Consider the following 16,859-nt stretch of genomic DNA (forward strand, 5'->3'; position numbering starts at 1 on the left):
GTTCTCCACAGTAGAAAAGGAACAAAGCTAACCAGGAATGCATTTAGCATCTTATTTTTGTTTGTTTTTCTTTTTCTTGCAAGTTGCTGTGGAAGTAAAGTGACACATGTTGCTGCATTCAGTAATTCAGAGCAGTGTCAGGAAATAAAATAATCTTGAGACGTATGCTCTCGTCTAAATCATCTCCTGTTTCCAATGTCGTCAAAAACTAGAGGATACCATCGTTAAAGGGTACCTATTATATTATTTTATTGGGCATCTAAGCAGAGGAGCATAACAAAAGTGAACCAACGGGGAAGGCGTTTCTTTTAAATAAATCGGATGTCCATCTCACATTCCATGCCTTAGAATTGAGTTGAATTTAGTGCTATTTAAACACGTGGATATATTTAATATATGATTGGATTTTCGGAATGATGAGGGTTTTAGAAATATACAAATGAAATCATGTCGTGTTTACACTTGAGCCAAAGATATGTGCATACCGCCCCCACAGAGAGTGCCCAAAGTCTTGCGAGACCTACAGAGCTGTAAAATATAGGAATATAGTGGGCGCGAAAATATAACAAAATGGGTGCCATGATATCCTTTGTGTAGTTGCAAAAGCTAAGAGAGTCTTGCCCATCCCCCGGATCTGGTGGATCACCAAGCAAGTTTAAAAATTTCAGCCTTCGGTTTCCTCTTTAATGTGTACTGTTTTTTCACCTGGCTTGCTCAATGTGATTTGCTTTATTTGTGGCGAAGCTTGAATGCTTTCTGGTGAGAAACAAAAAGAGGTGTGGAAAAGACACATCTGCCAAACCAAATATGAAGATGAATTTTCCAGAAGCGCCATTTTCCCTTAAGAATTCCCTTCCAAAAAACACTACCATAAGAAAGTTTGTAGTTCTAGTACAGTTCTGGAGAAAAAAGAAGAAGAAAAAAAAATCTATAGTGCTACTGAACACTTCTTCCATTACAAAATTACAATGCATGTGTGCGTTTATCCAATAGTATATTCATGCTCTAGTCTATACCAGATCTTGTAAGAGTCGGAAAATGTGAACATTCATCTCAAAAGAAATTCCATGATTTAGTAGTTCAAAGATGCAAACATCACCTTCCTTCAAACCATTATCTGCAACAAATTTACGCCAGCCATGCGATATCCTTCTATAATTTGGTGATGAAGAAACATATTTGACTTCCCAGGTTCTCCCATCTGAACCCCTAAGAGTTATCATCCCCGTCTCTGTTGCGTTTCTCAAATGTGAGGTTGCAAAAACCGTAGGAACCCTCTACAGAAAAAGATATGAAGATGCACCATAAAAAAAAATTCACACTCTTATTAACAAAGATTAATTAACTGTTCGGAGTAATCTTTCTACAGAAAAAGTCAAAACCTAATGTGTATCTAAAAGATAACTTACTTAAACGAGACAGATTAAAAATGTACAGCTTCGTGTTGGAAATCTTACCACCATTCCTCCTTTAATATATGAGTTATGCATAACGACCTTGAAGAACGGATTCCCAGACTTAAAATCTTCAGCTGCTTTAAGCGTTGCATGGAATTCAGGCAAATGTTTTATTTTAGGAGTAACCTTCCTAGCAAATGTTTTTTGCTGATGGAAAATGTGAACATTCATCTCCAATTTTTCCCTATCAACTAGTTCAAAGACACAGATATCACCTTCCTTCAAATGATTATCTGCGACGAACTTATTCCAGCCATGAGATAGCCTTCTATTATATTGTGTTCCAGGAACATATTTGACTTCCCAGGTTCTCCCATCTGAAATCCTACAGGTTCTCCCATCTGAAATCCTAAGAGTGATCCCCCTCTGTGTTATGTTTCTCAAAGATGAGTTTGCAAAAACATTAGGTACCCTCTGCATTAGAAATAAATTCATAAGCACCTTAAAAAAATTGCAGATATGTTTTCAAAAGGAGATAAATTGGTTGTTGCTGCTAATCCCTCGAATCCTCGATGAATGATCACCACTGGCAGTGATCTAGGTTAACAATGTATCGCAGAAAGTGGTAAGATGTCCTATCTTAGGTTATACACAATTCTCAAAGTGAAATCATACATTGAGATCATCTATAACCCTCCGTAAAAGTTACCAAGATCTTGAAATGAAGGGCCAATAACTAAATGTAAGTGACTTACTAAGAGGCATGGTTAAAAGAGTTAAGGTTTGCTGTTGGAATGCTTACCAAGGGTCCTTTTATATATGAGACATGGATAGTGACCTTGAAGAATGGATTCTCAGACTTAAATCCTTCAACTGCTTCAACTGTTGCCTGCAATGCCTTGTTACGAAATGTTGTAGGAATTGCCTTTCTTTGTTTTCGTGATTTCTGGGGAAATTCTTGTTTGGCTACATTGTAATCAACTAAAACCATAAGAGGAAAAAAGCCATGTAACAAGGCAAGAAAACCTGAATGTAAGTAAGAGAGACTTACCGGGTTCGGCTTTCGGGTTAAGAGGGGATTCACTTGACATGGAAGGTTCATCGTCGCTTTGGGTAGTGTCAGAATGTATTGAAACTACTTCAACTTCATCCGAATGAGTTGAAGTCATTTCAGCATCATGATTGGTACTGTCGTTATGAGATGGGTAATCTATCTCAGTAGCATCCATACCAAATATATGAACTTGAAATTTTGAATTCCCATCATATCTGAAGAGTATAACATGTCCAACACGAATCGAATAAAATTCCATAAATTCTGGCCAACCATTCTCAAACAATATTAGGCCTTCAGCTTTCCTCATTCCTATACGCCAGACACCATTCGGAACCTTAATAATTACATTGTCACACAATTTCTTCCCGTACTTGACCGTAAATTCTTTTGGAAGTTCCTGTCATGCATTGTGTCATTTACAAACTGATTAAAAACAAAAAAGCTGTCAAACAATACAAGAAATTCATTCTCCTTTGCCAATACCCTAGCTAGTGTTTTCGTGGATCCAAATATCATATGGTGTTCCATTTACTGCCTACAAACTTAACTTAATTAGTGTGCAGCTAGCTGCAGTCATTAAATACGAAATCTGACTCATATCTAGATTACTGACTAGACGGAGGCCCCGAGTCAAATGATTTGTAAAAATCTGACTCAATAACCCGCCCTATAACATCGGATTTATAACGATCTGAGTTCTAACTTGAACGAGTTAGCAAAAATCAAGCACTTACAAGCAAAAATCAATCACTCTCCTCTTAAACCCTGTAGAATCCATAATTATGTTTACTAACATCGAACATCTACTCAAATACAGCTTGCATGTCTTAATTAAGAATCATAACATTTTTAAAAAAATTGACATAAATTAAAGAGAAGGAAAATTAATCTTTATCTCTTACCAATCGTTTGTCTGTGATGATGGAAGTGTGGAATATCTCGAAAAAATGCATTGTTGAAGATGATAGTTTACCCTATCTCCTTGTTAGAATCTTGCTTTGCTATGGCTGATCTTGAAAGTAGAAAAAGAACAAAGAAAACCAAGAATGCACGCGGTATCTCATTGTGTTTGTTTTTCTGCTTCTTCATGTTGTTGTCGAAGTGAAGTGACACATGTTGCTGCTGCAATCAGAAATTCAGAGTAGTGGCATGAAATTATTTGATTTCATACTCTCTCTAGTCTAATCATGTCTTGTTTCCAATGTCGTCAAAAACTAGAGGATACCATTGTTAAAGGGAACCTATTATATTCATATGGGCACCGTTTTTATTTTAATTTTATGTTTTTGGACGAAAGTTTTAAATTCACCCAAAAAAGATTGGTTGTGAAAATCGTTCTTGTGAATCGTTTTGACAGTGACTCGCAAGATTCATTCTGCATCAGGTGAGTCAATTACAAGTCTACTCGTTAATTCAATTCCTTCTTTCTTTTTCTATCCACTGAGTTAATATTCCACTGAGTCAATTACAAGTCTACTTGTGTTTGGGTTTTTAATAATCCACTGATTACTTGAGTTTTTCATATCTCCGTTATTTCTGTTGCTGCTAGTGTGCATGACATTCGTCTTTCTCTTGGTATCCCACATGTGGTTCTGCTGCTTCAGGCCCACTCTATTAAAACCTCTGGTTACTCCTGCTGGTGATCGGAAAAAAGTTGTGAAGAAGAGTTCTTGCAAACGGAAGCTATCCCCTATTAGGGAGGGCTCTTCTCATAAGAGGCAGGGTTCGCATAGCGGAACCCTTGCCAATGTCTTTAGTCCCTTAACTTTGATGTCTGTCGCTCCATCAAAAGGTGAGATGACAGCCAGTCCCTCTCCTCGTCCTCTCTCTTCGCTTGCCCCTGATCATGTTCTGGAGGATTTTGCTGTTGTTCGCTCTACTCCCAATGTTGTTATCGCCAAGGAGGAACAGGCTGCTGGAGCTGCTACGACCAACCCTGCCGCTGAAGCTTCGCATTGGTCAGATTTAATTTCTCTCGCGCTAGGTTTGTCGCCTCAGAAGGTTACATCTGGGTCTCCCCAACTTTCCAAGTGTGATAAACGCACTGCTGCTGCATCAGAGGTTCATTCTTTCCCATTTGCATTTGTTTCTTTCCTTATTTTACTTGGTTCTGATGTTTGGGTGTTTTTGTAGGAATTCTGTCGTCGTTTGGTTGAAGTTGAAGAACTTTCCAAGGCTGAGGAAGTCATTGATGATCTGAAGAAGCAGTTGTCCGAGATATCCTATGGGGCGAATGAAGTCGCTAAGCTTCGCGCTAAGAATGAAGAACTTAAAGGTGAGATACTTTATGATGTTATGGTTCTTTGTACACTTTGCTTTCGCACCATCCTTCTTGATTTTAGAGCTTTCGCACTTAAGCTTCAAACCGAAAACGTACGTCCGAGCGATATGAGTTTGAATGTGCTGCGAATGATGCTCGTGATGAATGCGATGCCCTTAAAGCTCAAATTTCTCAGTTGGAGAATGATCGTCTGGTTCTACACGATCGTGTGGGGGTTCTTCGGATAGATAATCTTGGTTGGCGTGCTCGCTCAGATCAGCATTGTTCTTTATCTGGTCAACTTGCTAGGGATCTAGAGGTGTCAAATATGTTGAATCGCGCTCTTCTTGACGAGAATCGTACTTTATCTGATGATATTCGGGGTTTAAAGAATAACAAGCTTTTTTCTGATGACGCATACTATAGACTCTCTAGGGATCGTAATTTGTTAGATAGTTCTCTTCAGTTTCAGAAAGGTATATCAAATGATCTGGCGTCAAAGTTAGTGAAATTGTTGAAGGAGAAGGATGAATCCTGTCAGGGAAAAGGCAAAGCTTCAGAAGATCTCCAGTTATCCTTAGGTGCTAACCATCATCCTGTTACATTCACATGTAGTTTTTTCGCGGGACGAAGATTGTCGCGAAGACTGCTACATTTACTGCCTCAGTTTTGTCTTTCCTTTTAAGTTCTAACATTTCTTTCTTCGCAGAGAAAGTGGTCGCGTTGAAGAAGAAGCTTTCATCTTCTCAGGGAAGCTTATCTAAAGCTCTTAAGGAGCGGGATTCTGCTTCTCGGCAATTCTCTGCGTCTTCTCGTTTAGCAGCTGAAGTTTCGCAAGAGCGTGATGACTTAAGGAGGGCTAAGGAAGAGCTGGAGCATTTATATTCAGTTTTGGATCAGGAACATCAATCTTTTGTGGAAGATGCTGACAGGAAGTATTCTAAGGCATCCCAATGTCGCGTGAACAAGGAGTCTCAGATCGCGGTTGATTGGGTTTGCGAGAAACATAATCTCCCACGCGAGGTGTATCTTCAAGATCTCATTAGCGATGACGAAGAAGAGGAGATTCTAAACGCGAAAGAAGGTGGCGATGATAAGATGTCTGGCCCTGTTAGTGCTGGTGATGGTGGAGAGAGAGGGGGTCATTCTTTTACTTAGGAGGTTCCGAATCAACAGGTTATTGGTGGCGCCGATGCTTCAACTCAAAGTGCTTCTGTCCTTGATGTGGTTCCTACTTTGATTTCTTCTCTTTCTTGATCTACTTAACTTTCTTTTATTCTGGGTGCTCCCAAGCTTGGGGGGAGAAATTTGACTTGGTTGTTTCTTTTTGTTTCTGCGATTTTAAGTTAAAACAAGTAATTTTATCCTTTTTAACCTTATGTGTGTCTAAGTGTTTTGACCGAGGAGGTGCGAAACATGCATATTTTGGTATTCCCACACTTGCTTCTGCTTTCCACCTCTGAGGGAATGTTCTCATGCGAATGTTAATTATGAGAATTTAATCATATTGATACCATACTGTTAGATTGAGGGTTAGATGTAAAGGTAGGTGTTTAAGGTTTGTCATGCTCTTGGGTCTGCCATTATTTACGCGGAAAGAAAATTTCTTATCATGCGAAGAGCGAAAACTATTATTCGTGTTTTATGCTAGTAGGATGATATAGGTATACTCTTAGATATTTCCTATCATGCTTCGGTCATTTAAAATCAATATTAAAGCCTGTGAGTTAATTATACTTAGCTCGAGTGGGGTACATTTCCTTCATGACTCAGTGTATCTTTCGCATGCTTTGATTTCCTTTCGTGCTCCTCTGGTTTCTCATATTCCCGTGATCTTTATAGGTCTTAACTGCCTCCTAAGAAAGGTCTTACCGCCTTCCCCCACATAGAACTTTAAAGGACTTATGGTCGCCTTGGGTAGGGTCTTCGACATTGGGAGACGAAATCTCAGTTCCTTGTGCTCTTGCGAGTCATTGGCCATCGATCTCGCCTTAACTGTGTTAGTATTCATACCTCCTCAGGTTATTCTGCGACGATATACCAGGCCTTAGATACTCCCGTGAGTAACAAGCCCCAACACATTGTCGTCTTTGACACAATTCAACTCCCTAGTGGAGGGTGTCATCCATTTATATTCCCCCTGAATCGCCCTTTAAAGGAAGTCACCCCTAACCATTTCAGTTGGGCTCCTCCCATCCAGTTATTCAACGACCAGTGTTGTCGCAACCTCATGCTTTTCGCCTATGTGGATTAATAGGCATGAGATCACACCTTAAGTGGGGTTTCTTTGGACCGAGTGTACCACAGGTTCCAGGCCTTCTTCTATCTCCACTGGCCTGCTTTTACACCCCATACCAGAGAACTTATTCGCTGAGTGGTTCGTTCTCAGTGGCCTCGAGTAGCCTCGAATGGATGACAACTAATACTACAAAGTGGATGACAACTAATAAAGCCTTCTTTTTCGCCTATTATCTCGGCTTCCTTCATACGATACCATCGTGTTGATATAGGGAAGTCAAACTTTTCTTCATACAAGGTGTCACACTTAATGTGTGAACCTTATCTTCGCGCAGACATCTTATGACGTCATCGCTTACCTCAATAGTGACTCATTAGGGTTATATCATCGCGCTTTTGATGTGAACCTATCTTTCACATTTGCTTAGTCTTCTTGAATTTTCCAAATAAGGAAATGTAATATTTCTGTATATACATTTTTCCTCTTCTCATACTTTTTCTTGCGAAGAAAAAACGGTGTGAGAATATCAAGCAGTTGTCGCTTTGACCTTGTCTTTTGCTATTCTTTGAAACCACCGACGTAGTTCCCTACTTTTCGAGTAAGCGTCTACACGTGTTGGTAATTACTCTTATTGATTGACACATCTCCATTTCTTTTTCTTTTTAACCGGTAACTGCTCCTGCCGGTTCGTATACACTAATAAATGCGAATGAGAGATATTATTATCCCATCACTTTACAATTTTATTTCCCAAATCTTCCTTTGCAACTTTCCTTTTTCTCTTTCCAAACATTGCGAAAAATCTTTCAGTGTTAATCTTCATGTCTAGCCAGCAAGACGCTTCCGCCATTGAATCTTCATCAATGTTAGTTGATTTTCTTTTATTTCTTGTGCTTGAGTTAATTTCCTCGTGATATTTTGATTTTGTTTTTCATCAATTATTATTATTGTTCTTGGGTTTTTCTTATGTTTCTCTTTTGCTTCTACTGTTAACATTTTATTATATTCTCATACTTACCCTCCTCTTTCATTAGCAATGCCTCCAAGATCAAGTAAGAAATATCTATCATAATTTGACGCCGAGTTAGAACTCCGAAGTTTCACACTTTCAATTCCGAATGGTTCTTTGTCTTACCAGGGAGAATTGAAAAGGGAACAAAATTATTGTTTCGCTAGAACATCTGAGATGAGGTATACTTATTCCTATTTATGATCTTGAAACCCCTTTATTCTATCAAATTCTTTCGCGTATACATCCACAGTGTGCGGTGTTTCAATTATGCGGTGATGCCATTCGCATATTACGTGAATTTTCTCTCCGCGCATCTGGAAAAGGTCGTCCAACTGTTCCCAAATATGCGAAGGATTACAACCCTGAGGAATACACTGTTGAGTCCTTCTTCAACCATTATACTGTTCATCTTGTCTCCAACAAGAATTTACGTTGGGGTATTCGCTTTAGTCGATGAAAGAAGATTGCTATGGACATGGGATATAAGCAAAGATTTGTAGGTGGAGAGACACAAGGGTATTTCAGTACGTGGATATAAAAATTAGTTATTAAAGTTGGGTGAAATAACCAAACATGATATTTCAAAAGTATCTTTTCGATTCCTGGGAATTTGAAGAATATCAAATTGTTTTAGGGCTATTTGACCAATTTTGTGTAAAACATAAAACATCTAATTTAACTGTGTATGCTTGATCACTTTTTCTTATCGTAATCCCACAATTGTAACACCGAACTAATTTTGATGAATTTGTTGTTCCTTTATTTCATTTCAAACAAAATCATCAAAACATGTCAGAAAATTAGGTAAATTCAACATGTAATAGTAGTTTTGTATACATCGATATCGGATAATTATCCTATATGATATTGGTCTTACCACATCCATATCTGATATCCAGGATTTTGGATAATATCCAGGATTTTGGATAATATCCAAATTTAGACGGACTCAGACGGACATCAGATATTCAGTTATCTATTGAATTTATTATGTGGTCCTATGGCTAGGCTTAACCAGATGGGTTACCCTACCGGCAGTCCAGCACTACCCTACGGTAACTAGTTTTTTTTGTTTTTTTACAGGAAAAGTGCAAATTCGTATAAAAACTTACTGACATTAAAATAGCGAAAATAAGAACAAAACTTAAGATGAAAGTGTTTATTGCAGCTTCCCAATTATAAATTAGAATTGGAAAAGAATAACCACTAAAATTATCAGAATTGAAAGCCAACTACAACGAGCATTGACAGTTTGGCTGACACAATAACCTGTTTAATACTCTTATTAGAGTTATTGTATAACCTTTCATTCCCCTCCTTCCATAGACTCCACCATATTTCAAATGAGAGAAAACTCCAAAAAGATATCACTATATTGGAACTTTTAATTCTTTTGAACCGTATCATAAATATTTCTTAAATTTCTAACAAGAACTCATTTCATACCAAAATTTTCTAGGAAGTAAGTCCAAAATTTCACTACAAGAAAACTAGTATATTGCAACATATCCTCTGTGTGGCTGGAACCCCAGTTTCATGTGGCAAAAGCCTTTTGCCACATCAAAATCTTTTGCCACACCCCGTGGAAATAACCTGTGCGACAAAAAGTTATTGCCACACCATATGTATAATGTAGCAAAAGATGGGTTTTTAGCCACGTCAACTGGTGAGGCAATGATGTGCAGCAAAAGAGTATTTTATTTATTTATTTATTTATTTATATATTTTTTATTTTTTATTTTATTTTAATTTAATTTTATAAAAAGTCTTTTGCAACACCACTTCGCTGTTGTTGTAGTCTTCTTTTGCAACATCATATGTGTGGCAAGAGGATCTGTATTGCAGCAACATTTCTGCGGCAAGAGCCTATCAACATAATTGTTTCTGCCATAGTTTTCAGACCATTGTTGTGGTATATGATTCATAGACAGTAATGTAAAAGCTAAATCAAGCATTTCATAGAAAAAAATTGATTCGGAACAAGGAATTCAAATTTCATAAATATAAGTTTGTTACAAAGTGCAGTAATCCCAACTTTTATGTAAGAAATAAGATGAGATAAACTAAAATTACACAATCTCAGACTAATATCACGCCAGAATCGATCCACTTGCTGCTTCAAATTAAACCTATTCTTCATTAAATCTACACCAGCAATCCATTCCCAGGCCACAAAACCCTGCTAAACAGATCAAAAAAAAAAAGAACACCACCAAGGAAAATAGATCAATAAATTGTAGAAAATCGTCAAATTTATTAAAAGATTGAACGCTAATTAAGAGAATATCATATTAACAGGCAGACTCAATTAACAGAGTGCACAATAGGGAAAATAAGAGTTCAAGTTCAAACATGTGAATACCCAAATCATACTTTCATTCATGAAAAATAATTCACATTAGCTAAAATGTATGGAGATTACAATGGAGACGACAATTACGACCAAGTACTTATAGATACCTCACATTTTTGTTTAATCCAAACTTATGAACGAAAATCACAGAAGAACAAATACTCTAAATTAGTTAAACCTGTGTAATCTGCTTCCTGGATTTATAAAGGTGATCTAATTTATCTACTGTCATTAGATTTTAAGAGACATATCAACATACAGAGACCAAAAGAAAAGCATCATGACCATGCTATTAATAGGAAATGGTATATGCCCATAATATGAAATCGTAATTACCGGCAGAAAAAAGAAACACTACTCATCAATATTAAGTATCTTTTTGTACCTTCTCAGCATTGTACATATAATCCAAAGTAGGAGATCCATCATAGCATAATTCCCATAATAAGAAAGAGAATTTAAAGGTATCTTAAAATGCGATAGTTGTTTGTCGGTATAGACGAACCCGTTCACCTAGTTAAGGAATAATCAAGTTTCATAAACACGACTCAAACTTTAGTCTCATAGGCACTGCTCAGGCATAATACTTAGTCGAGGCTTACGATTAAGCCTAAGACGAGACTCAAGTCTTATCAAGCCTAAAGCAAAGACAAAACTCGAACCTATGCCTAAGACGTTATTCAAGCTTGCGCTCAAGAAGAAGCTTAAGGTTAAGCTCACGAATGGGATCAAGCTTACGCCTAAGCCAAGGCTCAACCCTAATTTTAAGGTAAGGATCAAGCTTAAGCTCAAGCCAGGATTCAAGATAGTCTTAAGACAAAACAAGAGATTCGGCCTCGTCTTCAGATATCAAGATGTACACAAGTTAGAATGGAAATGTTCATAAGTGTCGTCATCGTGAATTGAACATGTGATAAACTCTAACATCTTATTGCAAGTATATTCCTTTCATACTAAAGGAAATATCCTTGAAGCATATTTTTCAATACTTATTTTGGTATCTTATTATATGCTTACGAATCTCAGAGGTTTGCATATCTCTGGTTTTCATATTAGTAAAGTGGATGGATGTGTGCTAGACTAAATACAACCAACATTTAACTTAATTACAACCTTCTTTCCAAAATGAAAATTTTGTAAACTTAAATGAAAGGTGGCAACCAAAACCTACATCGACTTACTCTGATCTTGCTTTTATTTCTTCCCTGGTACGAACAGTTATTGACTCCACGATGAAGATCAACTTGGGCTTTATTTAAACCATAATTATATGTGTTGATTTAGATTACAAATTCCCTCATTTGCGATTACTTCTTTATTTTTATCAATTGTTGTAGGATTTTTTTGCATAACACTGTCCTATTAAAATTGTTTTTTTTTTATATGTTTTTTCTCTTCAAGGAGATGCAAAACTTAAAAACAATTAAACAACCAAGATCAATGACTTCAGTTTTCATCGTAGATTTAAACAGTGATGATCATTATTGATCATGATGATCGTCATTATTATGGGTAAAAAAATATTAAACATAGAGAATAAATCGAAACTTAAATAATATAGAAGGACTTGGGAACAATGAAGTTTTCAAATCATAGAGGAAGAAGAAAATAAAACAGATAAGCTTTTTATCTGTTTCTAATAGGTCGAAACTTAAATCAGATAAAAGGACTCGGAAACGGTGAAGTTTTGAAATCATAGGGGAAGAAGAAAATAAAAGAGATGATTGTTTAACTGTTTCTAGGTTAAATAGATGATGAAGATGAGTATTTCTTATCCACAGCATTTGGGTTTCCGATATTTGAATTATAAAAATTAGGTTGCATTTAGCTAAAATTGTGGTTTGCATTTAGTCACTGCCATATTTTTAATCAGATTTCTTATTCCGAGAATAAACATTATTGCATATCTTAAGGATTTTTCAAATTAGCAATACCTTTTTTTTCCAAACAATCCTTGGTCATAACACTATAAATAGTGGAGTCTTGTATTCTTACAAACTCATCAATTGAACCAAAAGCTCAATTGATTGTGTGTGAGGCAAATTTTTTAAGAGATAAGAGTAATATAATTTGGTTAAATATCTTGTATTGCCTTCGTTTAAAGTCTTCTTTGGGGTTAAAAATCCTTGGTTGTACCTTTGGAGGTAAACTAAATCGTATTATTATTTATTTTTTATTATTTTTTTGGTTATTTGATTAAGAACTAAGGATATAGTATCCCTAACAGATCAAACTTGTTTATTCTATAGTCACTTTCTTCTGATATAAGGCACTCAAGTTTTTTTGAGCATTGACTAGAAAATATCTTAGTGATTCTAGATCTATTGATAGAAATGTTTATCAATTAAGATTAACAAACTCCATTCAAAGTGTGTTGATCAATAGTGGAATCAAGTTGTTTGTAGCGCTTACTTTGAAGATTAAAGACTTAAATAAAAAAAAATTTGTTTTGTTATGGTCTTTGTGTTACTTCTTGCATATACTTGCATATATCTTAATAAACATACTTGTAGAAAGGTCGACAAACTGTCTAGTCGTATTGAGACTTGTGAAAACATATGTATGGTTGTACGGAAGATACACTAATATTCAAGGGAAAAAAAGGTTTTAAACATATTAGTCTTTTCAACGCCGTACTAGGCTTTCAAATTAATAAAAGTACAGATATATCATGTGTGTTTGAACTTTCTCGAGTTCCAAGAAATGATCAATATTTGTTAGAATATGGATATCTCGTTTTGTTAACATGTCAAAACCACATGTCATTCATTTTTTTCTCTTTTCTTTTTTGTTGTTAATCATACGGTAGATATAGACCGGAGCAACGTAGGTATGGGCCATAATAAAGTTGAAGGAAAATATTTGATTTGATTATTACGGAGTCAATCCATTGTTTATCTAACTAGTACAATATGAAGACAAAAATATATAATCAAAACTAAAGTATTGAAGGGGAAAAATATCATATTGTTTTGTTGGTAGAGCTGTGTGTGCGACGACATATCATGAAATATAAAAAGTACAAAAATATTGAAAAGAAAAATAAAGAAGGAGATTTCTTATTAATGTATAGAATAGACAAACTATCAAGCTTCTTTAATTACAAGGCTAGACATAATGACATATAAAAAAAATAAACGTCAGTAACCTATCTGTACTTAGAACTACTAAAGGGCATAATTGCATCTCCGGAGCCCGACTCAAATAGGAAAAACACACGACATACAACTTGTGCCTCTAAAAAGTTAAGATGATTAAACTTCATAAAACCAAATGTACGGTATCAACTAAAAGACAAGAACCTCTATCTAAAAAGAAAATAGTGCAAATCTCATTGACCTCCAAATGTAGTACCACAGGAACAAGCTATAAAACACCTTCATCTATCAAACTTATAACAGCCTGCCGAACTTATGCGTATAAGTTCATCATCAACATGAGGCTTATATGGTATCCTACCAGGTTTAGGGAATCAACATCAATTAAAACATTTTTTTTGATTAGGATAATATGAGAATAATAATAATTACATGAAAACAAAAGGGTTAATAATAATACATGAAAAAAACGAGCGCATCTTCCAATAAATCGTATTGTTATCTAGGTAAGATGTCTTTTTTTTCTTGTTTGAAGCAATACTTTTTTTTTAACTTTAAATAGTTGGTCCAAGAAAAGTATCCAGTGATATAACTCGATCTTGAGGATTTTCTCTAAGTAACATGAAAATACTATATGCCTTCCAACTTCCAAGAAAGGAGTATTAGGATTCCCTTTTGTTCTTAAGTTTGAAATATATATATTGTTAGAAACTAGTTCCACTCAAATCGATCGTGATGTAAAGCACGTAGCCATTATTTTCTTGCTTGACCTTGTTATACGTGTGACTGAATAAAAGGCAAAACATTTTACGATAGAACATGTTATAAACATGTTCTTTCTCATAAAAATATCTTGATTAAACCTTGTATCACTAAATTTCTGTTATGTGATGTACCATAATTGAGTTGGTATGAATGTTTTGAAAATCAGACCAACACTGTATTACTAAATTTATCGGGTTAATTTCATATTAGATATCAATAAACAAGGGAGAAACTTAGGTAAAGTTTATATGGAACACAAATAAAAAAAGGGTCGGGATCCCTTGACAAAATGGTTTGATAAAAAATTTCGACAAAATTTTCCAACCGTGAGATCGCATATATCTAACGGCTTAACTTTCGGACAGTGAAACAATTAATTATGTGTTTGACTGTAACTAGATACTAGCCAAATGTGATTGCGTGAATATGGGAAAGAAAATAGAGTGAGTTTTAGGAAATAAATCAATCGTATTTGAACAAAAATATACTAATTTTTATAGGCTGAAAAGAATATCGTCGTCCTCATCTGGTTCTAGTATAGCATAACCTTGTTGCTTTCTTCCTGACATGGCAGCTTCTTTTTCTTCGATCTAATCCCTTAATCATAGTATTAGATAATACAATAGGAACTCAAAATCAAAGCACTTCTTACATACAAAGACAACAGATACTATAGGATACAAGGGTGTGGCAAGAAAAACTTAAAGAAAATTACTTAATCCAGCAATTCCGCTGATAATCAAAATTCTACCTCTTCCTCCTAAATTTAAGTTTTAAAAATTTGACTGATGATCTAACTTATACTGTTTTAATCACTTAACAATTCAGAAATTAATTTAAAATACATTGGAAAAGAAACAATTATAAGCTATTAATTTTTAGATATTTTTTGTTCGAAGCATATTAATGTTTAGATGATAGCATGGGAAGAAGTTTATTAAAAGAAAAAGATAGAATGAAAAGAAGAAGATGGATCTTCAATTGATGGACGTAATTCAGATACGGTTAGATATTTTAAGAAACCAAATAATCCCTAAATTTATGCTAGGTCGTACTTATTTGTGATGAGCCAAACACATACTAAGAGTGAATTAAGTGCCACATCACATAAAAAGCAAACTTTCGGATATATGAGATCTTACGGATGAGAATTTTTGTTAAAAATCTTTGTCAAGGTATCCCGACCCATAAAAAAATCCAAAATAAAAAAACTAAAGTGTTGTAAAGGCGAGGGTACTCAAATGTACCTCAATCTAAAACTTTTCCTTCCTATAAGTCCTTTCTCCGAAAGTGGTTGTTTATGGACTGAGTCGAGACAATACAACTAATCGGTTCACACTTCGTGTGATCGTCTATGGATACGAGATCGAGACAATACAACAACGAAGTATGTTTACTTGATACAAAGGTTCAGACTGAACTAAACACAATAAGATTTCTTATCAATTAAATAGGAATTAACGTTTGTGTAGTTTACTTAATTATAATAAAACAATTATAATGCGGAAATATAAAGTACATGACATAACAAGATTTTGTTAACGAGGAAAACCGAAAATGTAGAAAAACCCCGGGACCTTGTCCAGAATTAAATACTCTCAGGATTAAGACGCTATGCAAAATAAACCAACTTCGTATAGTTGAGACCAAGCAACTAAACCTATAGTTCACCTAGTTCCGTCTGTATTCCCACGCCTCCAACTTATGAATAAGTCACGTACTTGGAACAATTCCTTTGGTTCGTATTCCAAATAGTAAAGGAACAACAAATCTGTTTGGTATCAACTCTCTTCAACCAAGTGATATGAGTCGGACAAAGGCTCTTCTGTTTATCTCAATAAACTCCTTCGTCAGGTCCTTAGATATATATTATGTTCAATTACCCAAGGTAATCGTAAGATTTTGCAATCAATACTTTTAATCACAAAGAACTGTATTGACGCCGATCTACTCAACTAATCAATCCAATCTACCACAAGGATAAACCGATTATAGTTGGATCCTCTTTTTACCGAAACAAATATTGTGCACACCAAAGATTTATATAACCAAGTCAGAAATCTTCTATCTCTTCTTTAACTTCTAATCTTCTTAGATCTTCAATAAACACCTGCACACAACTACTTTAATCTTTTGTGATCAATCACACACAGAACGGAGTCTGTTAACAATGGATTATCACAAGATCTTCTTTAGAACTAACAACAGTCTAAAGACCCCTGTCGAAACTTTGAACTAGTTTGAGTGATTCTTATATCGGAAGAGAAGATTCTCAAGCATAAACAAACTAGGTTCAATCAAAGTTCAACCACCGTTAGTCAATCAAATCAATCGAAACAAAAGATAAACCCCAATTATCTAGTTTCCTACCAATGGTACTAATAGAGCTTCTCAATGCCAAAGAAGACTTTAAACTGAGCGGCCGTAAGAGATTTAGCCTAATTAGGTTAATCTCCTCTCCGAATAGGCGGCTTCACTAGTAACAGTACAACAGAGGAAGTTTACTGTCACGAAGGATTAGTTTGCTAAAAATGCAAACTTCGAGTATTTATAGACAAGGAAGTTTGGACACCAAGGAATTTCCAAAACCGGAAATATTCTCAAGATATTCAATAATAATTTCCAAATTCGGTTTTCATAATTCCTGAGAATGCTCTGTCTAAAATATTGATCGAAAA

The 16,859-nt window shown here is 35.4% G+C and overlaps 1 protein-coding gene across 1 annotated transcript; it reads right to left on the reverse strand.

The window, feature by feature from the left end:
• Positions 1 to 1,624: 1,624 nt before the first annotated feature.
• LOC113311757 (B3 domain-containing transcription factor VRN1-like) lies at positions 1,625 to 3,544 on the reverse strand. The gene is made up of 5 exons (XM_026560555.1): positions 3,357 to 3,544; positions 2,449 to 2,851; positions 2,200 to 2,363; positions 1,787 to 1,871; positions 1,625 to 1,641 (listed from the first exon to the last, which is right to left on the reverse strand). Exons 1-5 carry the CDS (start codon positions 3,405 to 3,407, stop codon positions 1,625 to 1,627), a joined length of 720 nt encoding a protein of 239 aa, XP_026416340.1. The 5' UTR covers positions 3,408 to 3,544.
• Between the last annotated feature and the right edge of the window lie 13,315 nt (positions 3,545 to 16,859).

Source organism: Papaver somniferum, chromosome 9 (assembly GCF_003573695.1).
Source record: "Papaver somniferum cultivar HN1 chromosome 9, ASM357369v1, whole genome shotgun sequence".
NCBI classification, from domain to species: domain Eukaryota; kingdom Viridiplantae; phylum Streptophyta; class Magnoliopsida; order Ranunculales; family Papaveraceae; genus Papaver; species Papaver somniferum.

Coding starts and splice junctions, on each gene's coding strand:
- LOC113311757 (XM_026560555.1), bottom strand. CDS start 3,407: ATGCATTTTTTCGAGATATTCCACACTTCCATCATCACAGACAAACGA. Junction 2,852..3,356: donor TCATCACAGACAAACGATTG/GTAAGAGATAAA, acceptor AATGCATGACAG/GAACTTCCAAAAGAATTTAC. Junction 2,364..2,448: donor TAACCCGAAAGCCGAACCCG/GTAAGTCTCTCT, acceptor ATTACAATGTAG/CCAAACAAGAATTTCCCCAG.